The sequence below is a fragment of the Pseudophryne corroboree genome, chromosome 1, assembly GCF_028390025.1.
Source record: "Pseudophryne corroboree isolate aPseCor3 chromosome 1, aPseCor3.hap2, whole genome shotgun sequence".
Taxonomy (NCBI): Eukaryota; Metazoa; Chordata; class Amphibia; order Anura; family Myobatrachidae; genus Pseudophryne; species Pseudophryne corroboree.
Window position 1 is genome coordinate 634594713 of NC_086444.1, and position 20376 is coordinate 634615088.

The 20376-nt window shown below is 48.3% G+C and overlaps 1 protein-coding gene across 1 annotated transcript in view; it reads left to right on the top strand.

Moving 5' to 3' along the window:
* Nucleotides 1-20376, top strand: part of NDUFA13 (NADH:ubiquinone oxidoreductase subunit A13) — a 59656-nt gene that overhangs the window by 26999 nt on the left and 12281 nt on the right. Inside the window, exon 4 of the mRNA XM_063925109.1 lies at nt 14445-14514. Within this exon, the coding sequence (XP_063781179.1) occupies nt 14445-14514 (70 nt within the window). The remainder of the gene's footprint in view (nt 1-14444; nt 14515-20376) is intronic.

Sequence of the window (20376 nt, forward strand, 5' to 3'; positions counted from 1 at the left end):
GTTTTTGTGCCCGTCCGAGAGGGTGCAATCTAGGTGGCTCTCTTAAAGAGCTGTTTAGAAAAGTTTTTTTTTAGGTTTCTAATCAGTGATTCCTGCTGGCGACAGGATCACTGCAATGAGGGACTTAGGGGAGAGACTTGCAACTCACCTGCGTGCAGGAGGATTGAAGTCTTAGGCTACTGGACACTGAGCTCCAGAGGGAGTCGGAACACAGGTCAGCCTGGGGTTCGTCCCGGAGCCGCGCCGCCGATCCCCCTTACAGACGCTGAAGAACGGCAGAACGGAGGTCCGGAAACAGGCGGCAGAAGACTCCTCAGTCTTCATGAAGGTAGCGCACAGCACTGCAGCTGTGCGCCATTGTTGCTACACGGCTCACTGATCTCGGTCACGGAGGGTGCAGGGCGCTGCTGGGGGCGCCCTGGGCAGCAATATAGATTACCTTAGAGGCAAATAAATACATCACATATAGCCATTAAGGCTATATGTATGTATTTAACCCAGGCCAGTTTTCCTAATAACTGGGAGAAAAACCCGCCGAGAAAGGGGCGGAGCTTATTCTCCTCAGCACTCAGCGCCATTTTCCTGACCAGCTCCGCTGGTGAGGAAGGCTCCCACTCTCCCCTGCACTACAGAAACAGGGTTAAAGAGAAGGGGGGCATAAATTGGCGATATAATTATATATTAAGAGCGCATATATATATAGAAACAACACCTTCTAGGGTTGTTATATACATTATGGCGCTTTTGGTGTGTGCTGGCAAACTCTCCCTCTGTCTCCCCAAAGGGCTAGTGGGTCCTGTCCTCTATCAGAGCATTCCCTGTGTGTGTGCAGTAGGTCGGTACGTGTGTGTCGACATGTATGAGGAAAATGTTGGTGAGGAGACGGAGAAAATTGCCTGTAATGGTGATGTCACTCTCTAGGGAGTCGACATCGGAATGGATGGCTTATTTAGGGAATTACGTGATAATGTCAACACGCTGCAAGCCGGTTGACGACATGAAACAGCCGGCGGACAAATTAGTATCGGTCCAGGCGTCTCAGACACCGTCAGGGGCTTGTAAAAACGCCCATTTACCTCAGTCGGTCGACAGACACTGACACGGACACTGACCCCAGTGTCGACGGTGAAGAAACAAACGTATTTTTCCTTTAGGGCCACAAGTTACATGTTAAGGGCAATGAAGGAGGTGTTACATATTTCTGATACCACAAGTACCACAAATAAGGGTATTTTGTAGGGTGGGAATAAACTACTTGTAGTTTTGCCTGAATCAGATAAATTAAATGAAGTGTGTGATGATACGTGGGGTTCCTCCGATAGAAAGTTATGGGCGGTATACCCTTTTCCCGCCAGAAGTAAGGGCGAGTTGGAAAACACACCTTAGGGTGGATAAGGCGCTCACACGCTTATAAAAAACATGGCGTTACCGTTTCCAGATACGGCCACCCTCAAGGAGCCAGCTGATAGGAAGCTGGAAAATATCATAACAGTATATACACACATACTGGTGTTATACTACGACCAGCAATCGCCTCAGCCTGGATGTGCAGCGCTGAGGGGGCTTGGTCGGATTTCCTGACTGAAAATTTTGATACCCTTGACAGGGACAGGATTTTATTGTCTATAGAGCATTTTAAGGATGCATTTCTATATATGCGTGATGCGCAGAGGCATATTTGCATTCTGGCATCAAGAGTAAATGTGATGTACATATCTGCCAGACGAAGACACGACAGTGGTCAGGTGAGGCAGATTCCAGACGGCATATGGAAGTATTGCCGTATAAAGGGGCGGTCCATTGGATCTGGTGGCCATGGCAACAGCTGAAAAATCCACCTTTTGTTACCCCGAGTCACATATTGGCAGAAAAGGACACAGTCTTTCAGTCTCAGTCCTTTCGTCCTCATACGGGCAGGCGGGCAAAGGCCAGTCATATCTGCCCAGGGGTAGAGGAAAGGGAAGAAGACTGCAGCAAGCAGCTCATTCCCAGGAACAGAAGCTCCTCACGGCTTCTGCCAAGTCCGCAGCATAACGCTGGGGCCGTACAAGCGGACTCAGGTGCGGTAGGGGGTCATCTCAAGAGTTTCAGCAACACTCGCAAGGGAACTCCGGGATCCTACATGTAATATCCCAGGTGTACATTGGAAATTCGAGTCGTCTCCCCCTCACACAATTCACAGGCTGTATTCCCAGCAGGTGATAATCAAAGTACCCTTCTTACAACAAGGAAGGGGGTAGTATTCCACGCTATATTGTGGTACTGAAGCCAACCGGCTCGGTGAGATCTGAAATATTTGAACACTTACATACAAGCGTTCAAATCAAGATGGAGTCACTCGGAGCAGTGATAGCGAACCAGGAAGTAGGGGACGATATGGTGTCACTGGATATCAGGGACGCTTACCTACAGGTCCAAATTTGCCCTTCTCACCAAGGGTACTTCAGGTTCCTGGTACAGAACTGTCACTATCAGTTCAGACGCGGCCGTTTGGATTGTCCACGGCGCCCCGGGTCTTTACCAAGGTAATGACCGGAATGATGATTTTTCTTAAAAGAAACATGGACGCTTTCCTGATAAGGGCAAGGTCCAGAGAACAGTTGGAGGTCGGAGTAGCACTATCTTAAGTAGTTCTACGACAGCACGAGGGGATTCTAAATATTCCAAAATCGCAGCTTTTTCCGACGACACGTCTACTGTTCCTAGGGATGATTCTGGACACAGTCCAGAAAAACGTGTTTCTCCCAGTGGAGAAAGCCAGGGAGTTATCCGAGCTAATCGGGATCCTCCTAAAACCAGGAAAAGTGTCAGTGCATCATTGCACAAGAGTCCTGGTAAAAATGGTGGCTTATTACGAAGCAATTCCATTCGGCAGATTTCCCGCAAGAACTCTTCAGTGGGATCTGCTGGACAAATGGTCCGGATCGCATCCTCAGATGCATCAGCGGATAACCCTATATCCAAGGACAAGGGTGTCTCTCCTGTGGTGATTACAGAGTGCTCATCTTCTAGAGGGCCGCAAATTCGGCATTCAGGATTGGATGCCGGTGACCACGGAGGCCAGCCTGAGAGGCTGGGGAACAGTCACACAGGGAAAAAATTTCCAGGGAAGTGTGATTAAGTCTGGAGAATTCTCTCCGCATAAATAAGCTTAGAGCAAATTTATAATGTTCTAAACTTAGCTAGACCTCTGCTTCAAGGTCAGCCGGTATTGATCCAGTGGGATAACATCACGGCAGTCGCCCACGTAAACAGAAAGGGCGGCACAAGAAGCAGGAGGGCAGTGACAAAACTGCAAGGATTTTTCGCTAGGCGGAAAATCATGTGATAGCACTGTCAGCAGTGTTCTTTCCGGGAGTGGACGACTGGGAAGCAGACTTCCTCAGCAGGCATGACCTCCACCCGGGAGAGTGGAAACTTCATAGGGAAGTTTTTCAACATGATTGTGGACCGTTGGCAAAGACCAAAGGTGGACATGATGGCGTCCCGCCCGAACAAAAAACGGGACAGGTATTCCGCCAGGTCATGAGACCTTCAGGCGATAGCTGTGGATGTTCTGGTAACACCGTGGGTGTACCAGTCAGTGTATGTGTTCCCTCCTCTGTTTCTCATAACCAAGGTATTGAGAATTATAAGACATAGAGGAGTATGAACTATACTAGTGGCTCCGGATTGGCCAAGAGGGACTTGGTACCCGGAACTTCAAGAAATGCTCACAGAGGACTAAGGGCCTGGGGAGCTAAGAAGGGACTTGCTTCAGCAAGTACCATGTCTATTCCAAGACTTACCGCGGCTGCGTTTGACGGCATGGCGGTTGAATGCCGGATCCTGAAGGGAAAAGGCATTCCATAAGAGGTCATACCTACCCTGGTCAAGGCCAGGAAGGAGGTGACCGCACAACGTCATCACCACATGTGGTGAAAAATATGTTGCGTGGGTGAGGCCAGGAAGGCTCCACGACGGAAATTCAACTAGGTCGATTTCTACACTTCCTGAAAACAGGAGTGTTTTGGGCCTCAAATTGGGGTTCATTGACATTTAAATTTCGGCCCTGTAGATTTTCTTCCAGAAAGAATTGACTTCAGTTCCTGAAGTCCAGATTGTAAAGGGTGTTTTGCATATACAGCTTTTTTGTGCCTCTAGGGGCACCGTGAGGTTTCAACATAGTGTTGGGATTTCTTAAAATCATATTGGTTTGAACAGCTCAAATCTGTGGATTTGAAATATCTCACATGGAAAGTGACCATGCTGTTGACCAATATCTCACATGGGAAGTGACCATGTGTTAGCCCTGGCCTCGGCCAGGCGATTGTCAGAATGGGCGGCTTTGTCTTACAAAAGCCCATATTAAAATTTTCCATTTGAACAGGGCAGAACTGGGACTCGTCTCCAGTTTCTTCCTAAAGGGGTGTCAGCGTTTTCACCTAAAACAACCTGTTGTGGTGCCTGCGGCTACTAGGGACTTGGAGGACTCCAAGTTACTAGACGTTGTCAGGGCCCTAAAAAAAAAAAAAAATATATATATATATATATATATATATATATATATATATATATATATATATATATATATAGTTAGGACGGCTGGAGTCAGAAAGTCTGACTTGCTGTTTATATTGTATGCACCCAACAAGCTGGGTGCTCCTGCTTCTAAGCAGTCTATTGCACGCTGGATTTGTAGTACAATTCAGCTTGCACATTCTGTGGCAGGCCTGCCACAGCCGAAATATGTAGATGCCCATTCCACAAGGAAGGGGGCTCATCCTGGGCGGCTGCCCGAGGAGTCTCGGCATTACAACTTTGCCGAGCAGCTACGTGGTCAGGGGAGAACACGTTTGTAAAATTTTACAAATTTGATACTCTGGCTAAGGAGGACCTGGAGTTCTCTCATTCGGTGCTGCAGAGTCATCCGCACTCTCCCGCCCGTTTGGGAGCTTTGGTATAATCCCCATGGTCCTGACGGAGTCCCCAGCATCCACTAGGACGTTAGAGAAAATAAGAATTTACTTACCGATAATTCTATTTCTCGTAGTCCGTAGTGGATGCTGGGCGCCCATCCCAAGTGCGGATTGTCTGCAATGCTTGTACATAGTTATTGTTACAAAAATCGGGTTATTACTATTGTTGTGAGCCATCTTTTCAGAGGCTACTTCATTTTGTTATCATACTGTTAACTGGGTTCAGATCACAAGTTGTACGGTGTGATTGGTGTGGCTGGTATGAGTCTTACCCGGGATTCAAGATCCTTCCTTATTGTGTACGCTCGTCCGGGCACAGTACCTAACTGAGGCTTGGAGGAGGGTCATAGGGGGAGGAGCCAGTACACACCATGTGACCTAAAAGCTTTTTTAGATGTGCCCTGTCTCCTGCGGAGCCCGCTATCCCCATGGTCCTGACGGAGTCCCCAGCATCCACTACGGACTACGAGAAATAGAATTATCGGTAAGTAAATTCTTATTTTTTCCATAAAAAAGCGGGAGAACGGCCGCCGAGAAGGGGGCGGAGCCTATCTCCTCAGCACACTGGCGCCATTTTTCCTCACAGCTCCGTTGGAGGGAAGCTCCCTGACTCTCCCCTGCAGTCCTGCACTACAGAAACAGGGTAAAACAAGAGAGGGGGGGCACTAATTTGGCAGATGAATCTATACAGCAGCTATATAAGGGAAAAACACTTATATAAGGTTATCCCTGTATATATATATAGCGCTCTGGTGTGTGCTGGCAAACTCTCCCTCTGTCTCCCCAAAGGGCTAGTGGGGTCCTGTCCTCTATCAGAGCATTCCCTGTGTGTGTGCTGTGTGTCGGTACGTTGTGTCGACATGTATGAGGAGGAAAATGGTATGGAGGCGGAGCAATTGCCTGTATTAGTGATGTCACCCCCTAGGGAGTCGACACCTGACTGGATGGTCTTATGGAAGGAATTACGTGATAGTGTCAGCACTTTACAAAAGACTGTTGACGACATGAGACAGCCGGCAAATCAGTTAATACCTGTACAGGCGTCTCAAACACCGTCAGGGGCTCTAAAGCGCCCGTTACCTCAGGTGGTCGACACAGACCCAGACACGGACACTGACTCCAGTGTCGACGGTGAGGAAACAAACGTATTTTCCAGTAGGGCCACACGTTACATGATCACGGCAATGAAGGAGGTTTTGAACATTTCTGATACTACAAGTACCACAAAAAAGGGTATTATGTGGGGTGTGAAAACTACCCGTAGTTTTTCCTGAATCAGATGAATTAAATGAGGTGTGTGATGAAGCGTGGGTTTCCCCCGATAAAAAACTGCTAATTTCTAAAAAATTATTGGCATTATACCCTTTCCCGCCAGAGGTTAGGGCGTGTTGGGAAACACCCCCTAGGGTAGATAAGGCGCTCACACGCTTATCAAAACAAGTGGCGTTACCGTCTCCTGATACGGCCGCCCTCAAGGAACCAGCTGATAGGAAGCTGGAAAATATCCTAAAAAGTATATACACACATACTGGTATTATACTGCGACCAGCAATCGCCTCAGCCTGGATGTGCAGTGCTGGGGTGGCTTGGTCGGATTCCCTGACTGAAAATATTGATACCCTGGACAGGGACAATATATTATTGACTATAGAGCATTTAAAGGATGCATTTCTATATATGAGAGATGCACAGAGGGATATTTGCACTCTGGCATCAAGAGTAAGTGCGCTGTCCATTTCTGCCAGAAGAGGGTTATGGACGCGACAGTGGTCAGGTGATGCGGATTCCAAACGGCATATGGAAGTATTGCCGTATAAAGGGGAGGAGTTATTTGGGGTCGGTCTATCGGACCTGGTGGCCACGGCAACGGCTGGGAAATCCACCTTTTCTCTGACGTCCTAGTGGATGCTGGGAACTCCGTAAGGACCATGGGGAATAGCGGCTCCGCAGGAGACTGGGCACAAAAAAGTAAAAGCTTTAGACTAGCTGGTGTGCACTGGCTCCTCCCCCTATGACCCTCCTCCAAGCCTCAGTTAGATTTTTGTGCCCGAACGAGAAGGGTGCAAGCTAGGTGGCTCTCCTGAGCTGCTTAGAAGTAAAAGTTTAAATAGGTTTTTTATTTTCAGTGAGTCCTGCTGGCAACAGGCTCACTGCATCGTGGGACTAAGGGGAGAAGAAGCGAACTCACCTGACTGCAGAGTGGATTGGGCTTCTTGGCTACTGGACATTAGCTCCAGAGGGACGATCACAGGTTCAGCCTGGATGGGTCCCGGAGCCGCGCCGCCGGCCCCCTTACAGAGCCAGAAGAGCGAAGAGGTCCGGAGAAAGCGGCGGCAGAAGACGTTCCTGTCTTCAAATAAGGTAGCGCACAGCACTGCAGCTGTGCGCCATTGCTCTCAGCACACTTCACACTCCGGTCACTGAGGGTGCAGGGCGCTGGGGGGGAGCGCCCTGAGACGCAATAAAAATTATATAAAAACCTTATATGGCTAAATAAAATGCATCACATATAGCTCCTGGGCTATATGGATGCATTTATCCCCTGCCAGTTTCCTGAAAAAAGCGGGAGAAAAGGCCGCCGTGAAGGGGGCGGAGCCTTTCTCCTCAGCACACAAGCGCCATTTTCTTTCACAGCTCCGCTGGAAGGACGGCTCCCTGACTCTCCCCTGCAGTCCTGCACTACAGAAACAGGGTAAAACAGAGAGGGGGGCACTATTGGCAGCTAATATATAAATACAGCAGCTATAACAGGGAGTAACACTTATATAAGGTTATCCCTGTGTATATATATAGCGCTCTGGTGTGTGCTGGCAAACTCTCCCTCTGTCTCCCCAAAGGGCTAGTGGGGTCCTGTCCTCTATCAGAGCATTCCCTGTGTGTGTGCTGGGTGTCGGTACGATTGTGTCGACATGTATGAGGAGGAAAATTATGTGGAAGCAGAGCAATTGCCTGTGTTAGTGATGTCACCCCCTAGGGAGTCGACACCTGACTGGATGGTAGTAATTAAAGAATTACGTGACAATGTCAGCACTTTGCAAAAAACTGTTGACGACATGAGACAGCCGACAAATCAATTAGTGCCTGTTCAGGCGTCTCAGACACCGTCAGGGGCGCTAAAACGCCCGTTACCTCAGATGGTCGACACAGACCCTGACACGGATACTGAATCCAGTGTCGACGGTGACGAGACAAACGTAATGTCCAGTAGGGCCACACGTTACATGATCACGGCAATGAAGGAGGCATTGCACATTTCTGACACTACAAGTACCACAAAAAAGGGTATTATGTGGGGTGTGAAAAAACTACCAGTGGTTTTTCCTGAGTCAGATGAATTAAATGAGGTGTGTGATAAAGCGTGGGTTTCCCCCGATAAAAAACTGCTGATTTCTAATAAATTATTGGCACTATACCCTTTCCCGCCAGAGGTTAGGGCACGTTGGGAAACACCCACTAGGGTAGATAAGGCGCTCACACGCTTATCAAAACAAGTGGCGTTACCGTCTCCTGATACGGCCGCTCTCAAGGAACCAGCTGATAGAAGGCTGGAAAATATCTTAAAAGGTATATACACACATACCGGTGTTATACTGCGACCAGCGATCGCCTCAGCCTGGATGTGCAGCGCTGGAGTGGCTTGGTCGGATTCCCTGACTGAAAATATTGATACCCTGGATAGGGACAGTATATTGTTAACTATAGAGCATTTAAAAGATGCATTACTATATATGCGAGATGCACAGAGGGATATTTGCACCCTGGCATCTAGAGTAAGTGCGATGTCCATTTCTGCCAGAAGAACGTTATGGACGCGACAGTGGTCAGGTGATGCAGATTCCAAACGACATATGGAAGTATTGCCGTATAAAGGGGAGGAGTTATTTGGGGTCGGTCTATCGGACCTGGTGGCCACAGCAACGGCTGGAAAATCCACCTTTTTACCCCAGGTCACCTCTCAGCAGAAAAAGACACCGTCTTTTCAAACCCAGTCCTTTCGTCCCTATAAGGGCAAGAGGGAAAAAGGCCGCTCGTTCCTGCCCCGGGGCAGAGGAAGGGGAAAAAGACTGCACCATGCAGCCTCTTCCCAGGAGCAGAAGCCCTCCCCCGCTTCTGCCAAGTCCTCAGCATGACGCTGGGGCTCTGCAAGCAGACTCGGGCACGGTGGGGGGCCGTCTCAAGAATTTCAGCGCGCAGTGGGCTCACTCGCAAGTGGACCCCTGGATCCTGCAGGTAGTATCACAGGGGTACAAATTGGAATTCGAGACGTCTCCCCCTCGCCGGTTCCTGAAGTCTGCTTTACCAACGTCTCCCCCCGACAGGGAGGCGGTATTGGAAGCCATTCACAAGCTGTATTCCCAGCAGGTGATAATCAAGGTACCCCTCCTACAACAGGGAAAGGGGTATTATTCCACGCTGTTTGTGGTACCGAAGCCGGACGGCTCGGTGAGACCTATTTTAAATCTGAAATCCTTGAACACTTACATACAAAGGTTCAAATTCAAGATGGAATCACTCAGAGCAGTGATAGCGAACCTGGAAGAAGGGGACTATATGGTGTCTCTGGACATCAAGGATGCTTACCTCCATGTCCCAATTTGCCCTTCTCACCAAGGGTACCTCAGGTTTGTGGTACAGAACTGTCACTATCAGTTTCAGACGCTGCCGTTTGGATTGTCCACGGCACCCCGGGTCTTTACCAAGGTAATGGCCGAAATGATGATTCTTCTTCGAAGAAAAGGCGTCTTAATTATCCCTTACTTGGACGATCTCCTGATAAGGGCAAGGTCCAGAGAACAGTTAGAGGTCGGAGTAGCACTATCTCAAGTAGTACTACGACAGCACGGATGGATTCTAAATATTCCAAAATCGCAGCTGATTCCGACGACACGTCTGCTGTTCCTAGGGATGATTCTGGACACAGTACAGAAAAAGGTGTTTCTCCCGGAGGAGAAAGCCAGGGAGTTATCCGACCTAGTCAGGAACCTCCTAAAACCAGGCCAAGTGTCAGTGCATCAATGCACAAGGGTCCTGGGAAAAATGGTGGCTTCTTACGAAGCGATTCCATTCGGCAGATTCCACGCAAGAACTTTTCAGTGGGATCTGCTGGACAAATGGTCCGGATCGCATCTTCAAATGCATCAGCGGATAACCCTGTCTCCAAGGACAAGGGTGTCTCTCCTGTGGTGGTTGCAGAGTGCTCATCTTCTAGAGGGCCGCAGATTCGGCATTCAGGACTGGGTCCTGGTGACCACGGATGCCAGCCTGAGAGGCTGGGGAGCAGTCACACAGGGAAGAAATTTCCAGGGCTTGTGGTCAAGCATGGAAACGTCACTTCACATAAATATCCTGGAACTAAGGGCCATTTACAATGCCCTAAGTCAGGCAAGGCCTCTGCTTCAGGGTCAACCGGTATTGATCCAGTCGGACAACATCACGGCAGTTGCCCACGTAAACAGACAGGGCGGCACAAGAAGCAGGAGGGCAATGACGGAAGTTGCAAGGATTCTTCGCTGGGCGGAAAATCATGTGATAGCACTGTCAGCAGTGTTCATTCCGGGAGTGGACAACTGGGAAGCAGACTTCCTCAGCAGACACGATCTCCACCCGGGGGAGTGGGGACTTCACCCAGAAGTCTTCCACATGATTGTGAATCGTTGGGAAAAACCAAAGGTGGACATGATGGCGTCCCGCCTCAACAAAAAACTGGACAGATATTGCGCCAGGTCAAGGGACCCTCAGGCAATAGCTGTGGACGCTCTGGTAACACCGTGGGTGTACCAGTCAGTGTATGTGTTCCCTCCTCTGCCTCTCATACCCAAGGTACTGAGAATCATAAGAAGGAGAGGAGTAAGGACTATACTCGTGGCTCCTGATTGGCCAAGAAGGACTTGGTACCCGGAACTTCAAGAGATGCTCACGGAAGACCCGTGGCCTCTACCTCTAAGAAAGGACCTGCTCCAGCAGGGACCATGTCTGTTCCAAGACTTACCGCGGCTGCGTTTGACGGCATGGCGGTTGAACGCCGGATCCTGAAGGAAAAAGGCATTCCGGATGAAGTCATCCCTACCCTGATCAAAGCCAGGAAGGATGTAACTGTGCAACATTATCACCGTATTTGGCGTAAATATGTTGCGTGGTGTGAGGCCAGGAAGGCCCCTACAGAGGAATTTCAACTGGGTCGTTTCCTGCATTTCCTGCAAACAGGACTGTCTATGGGCCTAAAATTAGGGTCCATTAAGGTTCAAATTTCGGCCCTGTCAATATTCTTCCAAAAAGAACTAGCTTCAGTTCCTGAAGTTCAGACGTTTGTCAAGGGGGTACTGCATATACAGCCTCCTTTTGTGCCTCCAGTGGCACCTTGGGATCTCAATGTAGTTTTGGGGTTCCTAAAATCACATTGGTTTGAACCACTCACCACTGTGGACTTAAAATATCTCACATGGAAAGTGGTAATGCTGTTAGCCCTGGCCTCAGCCAGGCGTGTCTCAGAATTGGCGGCTTTATCCTATAAAAGCCCTTACCTAATTTTTCATACGGACAGGGCAGAATTGAGGACTCGTCCTCAATTTCTCCCTAAGGTGGTTTCAGCATTTCACTTAAACCAGCCTATTGTGGTGCCTGCGGCTACTAGGGACTTGGAGGATTCCAAGTTGCTGGACGTAGTCAGGGCCCTGAAAATATATGTTTCCAGGACGGCTGGAGTCAGAAAATCTGACTCGCTGTTTATCCTGTATGCACCCAACAAGCTGGGTGCTCCTGCTTCTAAGCAGACTATTGCTCGTTGGATTTGTAGTACAATTCAGCTTGCACATTCTGTGGCAGGCCTGCCACAGCCAAAATCTGTAAAAGCCCATTCCACACGGAAAGTGGGCTCATCTTGGGCGGCTGCCCGAGGGGTCTCGGCTTTACAACTTTGCCGAGCAGCTACTTGGTCAGGGGCAAACACGTTTGCTAAATTCTACAAATTTGATACCCTGGCTGAGGAGGACCTGGAGTTCTCTCATTCGGTGCTGCAGAGTCATCCGCACTCTCCCGCCCGTTTGGGAGCTTTGGTATAATCCCCATGGTCCTTTCGGAGTCCCCAGCATCCACTAGGACGTCAGAGAAAATAAGAATTTACTTACCGATAATTCTATTTCTCATAGTCCGTGGTGGATGCTGGGCGCCCATCCCAAGTGCGGATTGTCTGCAATACTTGTACATAGTTATTGTTACAAAAAATCGGGTTATTATTGTTGTGAGCCATCTTTTCAGAGGCTCCTCTGTTATCATGCTGTTAACTGGGTTCAGATCACAAGTTGTACGGTGTGATTGGTGTGGCTGGTATGAGTCTTACCCGGGATTCAAAATCCTTCCTTATTGTGTACGCTCGTCCGGGCACAGTATCCTAACTGAGGCTTGGAGGAGGGTCATAGGGGGAGGAGCCAGTGCACACCAGGTAGTCTTAAAGCTTTTACTTTTGTGCCCAGTCTCCTGCGGAGCCGCTATTCCCCATGGTCCTTTCGGAGTCCCCAGCATCCACTACGGACTATGAGAAATAGAATTATCGGTAAGTAAATTCTTATTTTTTTCCATGCAAAAAAATTCCTGATTTTGAGTGTAAACACACAGGATCCATGAAAAACCATGGAAAAAAGTTACTTATCGGGGTTTGGGAAACAAAATCCCTGGTGAGGGCCAGCATCGGGGCTAATAGGATAACCTCAGACGAGTCACTTAGCTGTGGTAAATAAACACAGCTAATTTGATATGGCCTATAGATTGTAAATCTCAAATCACAAATTCAGCTATTTTAAGGAGGAAGAATTGTGCTAAGCATTCAAATGACGAGCATGTCTTATCAATATAAGTCATCAACCTATATTTATTATTCAACCTCAAAAATTCAGAGAAATATAAGAAACAACAATCTTTTATTTCTTGTTTTAGTCCAAACATAACCACACTTAGCACTGTAGTTGTTGTAGTTTTGTATATTACTATTCTTTATAATTATTACTCCATATTACGCAGCCCTTTAAAATGAGTTTTTACATCATTCACTGCCCCAGTCGAACTTACTAACAAATACTCCCAAATGTGTACAATAGGGTGAAATAATTTTATTTTTAAATGTGGTCATTTTTATAACATTCTTTTTTGAACAATTGCAAACAACTCTTATAAGTAGTCATTGGGTTCTACACCAGTAAAAAATTTGAGCCAAAATATCCATGCTTAACCTCACTATGGTAACGCATGGAAACTAAAGAAATTCCAAGTGATTTTAATTTATAGACTGGTAGAACTTGAAATGTAAGAACCTGATAATGTAGGATTTTACAGACTACTGCACGGAACTAGAACAGTAACCAATCCATTAAGATTGCTATTTGCAGAAAACCTCAACTGAAATTTCAAATAGATAGACCTTCGGGCAAAGGGAAAGGGACAACTAACTCCAGTCTAGTGAGTAATCTTCCATATATCCATCCAGAATTTTTAGACAACTGGGTCCGGTATGATTTACCAGTTGGCGGGATGCCGGCTGTCAGTATACCAACAGCAGCATCCCGTCCACAGGGATCCCGGCAAGGAGTCTCCTCGTGGGTTCGCCGGTGTACTGAAATTGCCCCTGCGGTATATTGAATAAAGCGCGGGAGATGGAGTGCAGATGTTGCATATAGCAACCAATCAAGATTCTAGCTATTATCTTCTAGAACAGTGGTTCCCAAACAGTTCACGTTTTCCAGGTCACCTAGCAGGTGCACAGGTGTACTCATTACTAGCTGACACATTTGAAAAGATCCATAGGTGGAGCTAAATATTTCACTTGTGATTCTGTGGGGAGACCTGGAAAACATGCACTGTGTGGGGTCCTGGGGACGGAGTTTGCGAAGCTGTATCCTAGAAGGTGCTAGATAAGTAGAATCTGGTTGCTATGGACAATATCTCCACTTGTATAAACTGTGGACTGGATTGAAGCAAACCTTGTGCAAAATATAAAAATGTATCTGCTGATACTGCACTATTAGAGTCTATTTTAGTCTGACTTCAATCCATCAGTTTATTACTGGATTGTAAGCCAGTGCAGATGAAGGAAAGCCTAGTCATAACAGGAAAAATATGCAGTTGGGATCACTCAGAAGGGGAGATGTATGAAGCAGTGAAAAGAGTGAACAAGTTGTCCACGGCAATCAGTCTGCTGCTACATATCATTTTATAGAATGTACTTGGTAAATGTTACCTCAACGCTGATTGGTTGCCATGGGCAACTTCTCCACTCATTTCCCTGCTTGATTCATCTACCAGAGAGACTGAAAAACTGCTGCAAAATGGTATTTACATGTTCTACGTAAGACATAAGGCGTAAATATTTTACATATTACACTGTAAAGTGATAATGGTAGCTTATACACTTATATTTCTGGCTGTCATAGTTAAAATTGAATGCAATGTGAAAGGCGGTCTACTTGTTAGACTAAATTAACTCTTTTCTTTTAAAAGGATATTGCGTGTTTTGCGTGAAAACTTAGAGCAAGAGGCAATTATAATGAAAGATGTACCAGGCTGGAAGGTGAGAATCTGAAAATTGGATGTCTTATTAAATGAATATAAAATGTATTGTTCTGTTTTAGAATAAAATCATTATTTCTGCTGCGGAGTACACTGGGCTCCAGAAGTCTGGACAATGGGGTGTAGAGTAGGATCTTGATCCGAGGCACCAACAGACTCAAAGCTTTGAGTGCGTTCTGTTCCCAGAACGCACAGCGCTGCCTCCTACATCACCCCGCCTCCCAGCACAGGAGCTCAGTTTGTAAGTTGGTGCTGCAGTAAGCAGGCACTTAACAGAGGGTGGAGCAGCCCTGAGAAAAGCTTTTTATGAGGTAAAAAGTGAAGACTTCAAGGGCAGCAGCGGTGGTAAATGTCTTGTGACATTCACTGCTGCAGCTCCAGCTCTTCCCAGCAGCGCTGTACACTCCCGAGCCCTGGTTGCCGGGTACCTACAGCGGAGGCTTCGGTTTTCTTCATGTTAGACACACACGGCTGGGGCTCTCCAGGATCGCGTGGCCGCACTTCGGGAGGTGGTAAGTGGGTCCCGCTCGCGGGGCCCGGTCTTTATCGCGATCCGGTGCGGTCAGTGGGAGGCGGGCAGCGCGCGCTGGCGGTGGACACTGTGGCAGTACAGGCGATCCCACTAGATCACCAGGGCATGGGCGCAGGTCGGGTTTTCTCTCTAAACCACTTCTTATATCGCCCACAGTACCCGGTGGTTTTGCCAGCAAGGGGGATAAGGCTTAGACCTGAAGCCCCTCCCCCAGCCCCAGGGTGCCATTTCCCGCAAATATTCCCACTCTGGAGCTGCATCACTGTCTTTTCCTCACTCCCAGTCAGTGTCTGCGGCGCCATTATCCCTCAGCTCACTGTTTCTGGGACTGCTTGGGCAAATCCTCCTATGTAAAGCCGCCTGGTTGTCAGCACTGTGCCTTTACATGACACTTAAGTATTCTACCTGCCTTTTTAGTCAGTGATAGTTAAGAAAGAGTGCATTTAGTCAGGGTTTTATAGTACAATTACCCTGTGATATACATCCAGTTCTTACTGTGTACTGTTATATCTATTGTTATATAGCTGTGTAAGCTAGTCCAGTGCAGTATTATTGTTAGTAAAATAACCTCTGCATTGTACAAACTGTGACCTGTGTGTGCATTTGATAGCTGAGTGTTGTCCATCTCGTGTCTCTCACTCAACTTGCTATCCCTATATTCTATAACCTGAGGGGGCTTGGTGCGTCAGGTGTTATCTAATATAGGATTTTCACAAAGATATACTGTATTACGTATTTTTCTCTGTGATTTGGTCACCATATCTCTCCTTTATCTCTGCTAGTGCTGACTACACTACGCAGGGGTTTGGGTTTGGGATATTGTGCTGCTGTTAATTGTACTGTGTTACCTCATACTGCACATGTCTGCTTCTGAGGGTAACGGTTCTGGGGCGGAACACACTGCTGGTGTTGCTGAAGCCACAGGCACATATGAGGAGATTATAGCAGCTGTGGGCTCTGGTTCTGGGGGCTCCTTGCCCCCCAGTGGGACTGTGACAACGGGGGCACATACTGACCCACCGTGGGCCGCTTTTTCCACGCTTCTGCATACGCTAGTTCATAAACTAACACCCCTATGGGACCCCCAATGCCGGTACAACCGTATGTGGTCCCTGCAGCTAACCCGCCGTGGGCGGACGATTTATCTGCTCAATTAAAGAAGTTGAACCAGTCCTTGACTACTAAAAAGTCTGACCAACGCTCGCCTAAGTCCAAGAGGTCCTCTAAGCGAGCGCTCGTCTCCTCACAATCCACTGCTGTCACTGACACCTCGTCTGATGAGGATCTCACTTACACTGACCCCACAGGTTCTGACTCAGATACGGCTGATGGGGAGGGTAGTTCACATGTGGATGTTCCTGACCTTGTGGAGGCTATTAAGTTAATTCTGCAGATTACGGATGATCCCGAGCCATCCGTGCCTCCTAAGAAACCAGATAGGTTCAAGCATCAGAAGGTGGTTAAACAGGTTTTACCTCACTCTGATCACCTAGTGGATATACGTCAGGAACCCTGGGAAAACCCGGGTACGAAGTTTGTGCCTCAAAAGAAGATGCTGGCTCGCTATCCCCTCGCGCCAGAGCTGTCTAAGAATTGGGAAACACCTCCTCCAGTGGACTCACATGTGGCTAGGATGGTGGTTTCCTCAGCTCTACTTGTCACTACAGTCACGTCTCTGAAAGAGCCTACGGATAAATGTATGGAGGGTTGTCTAAAAGCGATTTACACCCTCACGGGTGCTGCACAAAGGCCTACTATTGCAGCTTCATGGGCTGCTGAGGCTATTGAAGCATGGTCCTTGGAGTTAGAAGCTGAAATCTCCTCTGACCATGCTAGACAATGCTTGTCATATACTGTCACAGCTTCTCGATATATTAAAGAGGCGGCTTCTGATGCCGGTATCCTGGCAGCCAAGGCCTCTACTACGTCAGTCCTGGCTCACCGGATATTGTGGCTGAGATCCTGGTCTGTGGATCTGGACTCTAGAAAAACCCTGGAGGTACTCCCTTTTAAGGGAGATATTCTGTTTGGGGAGGACTTAAATAAGATAGTGGCTGACTTGGCTACTGCCAAAACTGCCTGTCTACCTAATACCGCTCCTTCTGTGTCGAAGGCTAAAGGTACGTCCTTTTGCCCCTTTCGTCCTTCAGGTAAAGCAAAAGGTCAGGCGTACCTTAAGCAGGCCCGCACTTCCAAACCTGGTAAGCCGAAGCACAAAAGAGCCTGGGCTGCCCGTCAGCCAGCTGCCAAGACCAATAAGCCTGCCGCATAACGGGGTGGCCTCCCCCTGGGGGATCCCAGGGTGGGGGGCCGGCTTCTAGGGTATACCCAGGAATGGTTGAAGACCACTTCAGATGCTTGGGTACGGGAAGTCGTCACTCGAGGTTACGCCATTGCCTTCAAAAACTGACCCCCTCATCGATTTTGCCAGACAGACGTCCCTTTGGACCGGACAAAGGCAAAAACTCTACACTCGGTGGTACAGACCCTCCTGGATACAGGAGTCGTAGTACAGGTGCCTCTTGCTCAGAGGGGCCAGGGGTACTATTCTCCGCTGTTTCTAGTCCCGAAACCGAATGGGTCCTCCCGGTCCATTCTCAAACTCAAGGCATTGAACAGGTTTGTGAAGATTTCCAAGTTCCGTATGGAAACCCTTCGCTCTATAGTTCTGGCCTTGGAACCTGGGGACTACATGGTCTCCCTGGACATACAGGATGCTTACCTGCATATTCCTATAGCAGTGTCACATAAACAATACCGGAGGTTTGCTATTGGCAACATCCATTACCAGTTTCGGGCGTTACCTTTTGGTTTAACAACGGCTCCGCGAGTTTTTACCGAAGTTATGGCGGTGCTGATGGTGATACTCCGCCGTCAAGGGGTCAGGATACTGCCGTATCTGGACGACTTGTTAATCCTGGTAAATTCCCCAGATCTTCTCCTGTGTCATCTGGATATGACGGTCCGTTTCTACAAGCCTAAGGGTGGCTCATCAACTGGAAGAAATCCTCCCTGGTCCCTGCTCAGAGCATGGTGCACCTGGGAGCGCTGTTGGACACTCACAACCAGAGGTTGTTCTTGTATCAGGAGAAAGTCCTGAAGCTTCAGGACAGGATTCGTGGCTTCCTTTCTCGTCCGCAAGTGTCGATACATTCGGCAATGCAGGTGCTGGACCTCATGGTGTCAGCATTCGACATGGTGGAGTATGCTTAATTCCATTCTCGCCCCCTCCAGAAGCTGATTCTAGCCAAGTGGGATGGCCTGCCTCACCGGATCAGGTCTCAAATAATCTCATTGACTCCGGAGATCCGTCTGTCGCTGCTCTGGTGGCTCCAGGACCTACAATAGTGCAGGGGCCATCCCTTCTGGATATCCAACTGGGTCCTGTTGACGACAGATGCCAGTTTAAGAGGTTGGGGCGCGGTGATGGAGCAGCACACCTTACAGGGTCGGTGGACCATGGAGGAATCTCTCCTCTCGATCAACATTCTGGAGTTGCGGGCGGTCTTCAATGCGTTGAACCTGGCCCAGCATTTAATTCAGAACCGTCCTGTTCAAGTACAGTCGGACAACGCCACCACAGTCGCTTACATAAATCATCATGGCGGCACTCGAAGCTGTTTGGCAATGGAGGAAGACTCACGGATTCTACAGTGGGCAGAACGCCATCTACCGGCAATATTCATTCCGGGAGTCCTGAATTGGGAAGCAGACTTTCTCAGTCGTCAGGATGTGCATGCCGGCGAGTGGGGCCTCCATCCAGATGTGTTTCAACTCCTCGTGGAAAAGTGGGGTCTTCCAGATGTGGATCTGATGGCGTCTCGACAGAATCACAAGGTTCCGGTCTTCGGAGCAAGGACAAGGGATCCTCAAGCAGCATTCGTGGATGCGCTGGCGGTGCCGTGGAGGTTTCGGCTGCCGTACGTGTTCCCTCCGGTGTCACTCCTGCCCAGGGTAGTTCGGAAGTTCAAGCAAGAAAAAAGAAATCTGCTTCTCATAGCTCCGGCGTGGCCCAGACGGCACTGGTCCTCAGACCTGCAAGGCCTATCGTCAGAGCGTCCACTTCTACTTCCACAACGCCCAGACCTCCTTGTTCAGGGCCCATGTGTCTACCAGGACCTAGCACGGCTATCTTTGACGGCGTGGCTCTTGAAGCTTCCGTCTTGAGGGCTAAGGGTTTTTCTGGAGAGGTCATTAAAACTAGTGATGAGCGGGTTCGGTTCCTCGGTTTCCGAACCCCCCCCGAACTTCACCCATTTTACACGGGTCCGAGGCATACACGGGTCCGAGGATACTCCAGTATTGCTCGGTTAACCCAAGCGCGCCCGAACGTCATCATCCCGCTGTCGGATTCTCGCGAGATTCGGATTCTATATAAGGAGCCGTGCGTCGCCGCCATTTTTCACTTGTCCATTGGAAATGATAGTGAGAGGACGTGGCTGGCATCCTCTCACTTTGTTTCAGAACTTTCAGGAGGCTGCAAATATCTTTATTCTGGGGACCAGCAGTATTATAGGAGGAGTACAGTGCAGAGTTTTGCTGACCAGTGACCACCAGTATTATACGTTCTCTGCCTGAAAAACGCTCCATATCTGTGCTCAGTGTGCTGCATATATCTGTGCTCACACTGCTTTATTGTGGGGACTGGGGACCAGCAGTATTATATAGGAGGAGTACAGTGCAGAGTTTTGCTGACCAGTGACCACCAGTATTATACGTTCTCTGCCTGAAAAACGCTCCATATCTGTGCTCAGTGTGCTGCATATATCTGTGCTCACACTGCTTTATTGTGGGGACTGGGGACCAGCAGTATTATATAGGAGGAGTACAGTGCAGAGTTTTGCTGACCAGTGACCACCAGTATTATACGTTCTCTGCCTGAAAAACGCTCCATATCTGTGCTGCATTGTAGTATATAGTAGGAGTACAGTGCATAATTTTGCTGACCACCAGTATATAATATATAGCAGTACGGTACAGTAGGCCACTGCTCTACCTACCTCTGTGTCGTCAAGTATACTATCCATCCATACCTGTGGTGCATTTCAGTTGTGCGCAGTATATATAGTAGTAGGCCATTGCTATTGATACTGGCATATAATTCCACACATTAAAAAATGGAGAACAAAAATGTGGAGGGTAAAATAGGGAAAGATCAAGATCCACTTTAACCTTGTGCTGAAGCTGCTGCCACTAGTCATGGCCGAGACGATGAAATACCATCAACGTCGTCTGCCAAGGCCGATGCCCAATGTCATAGTAGAGAGCATGTAAAATCCAAAACACAAAAGTTCAGTAAAATGACCCAAAAATCAAAATTAAAAGCGTCTG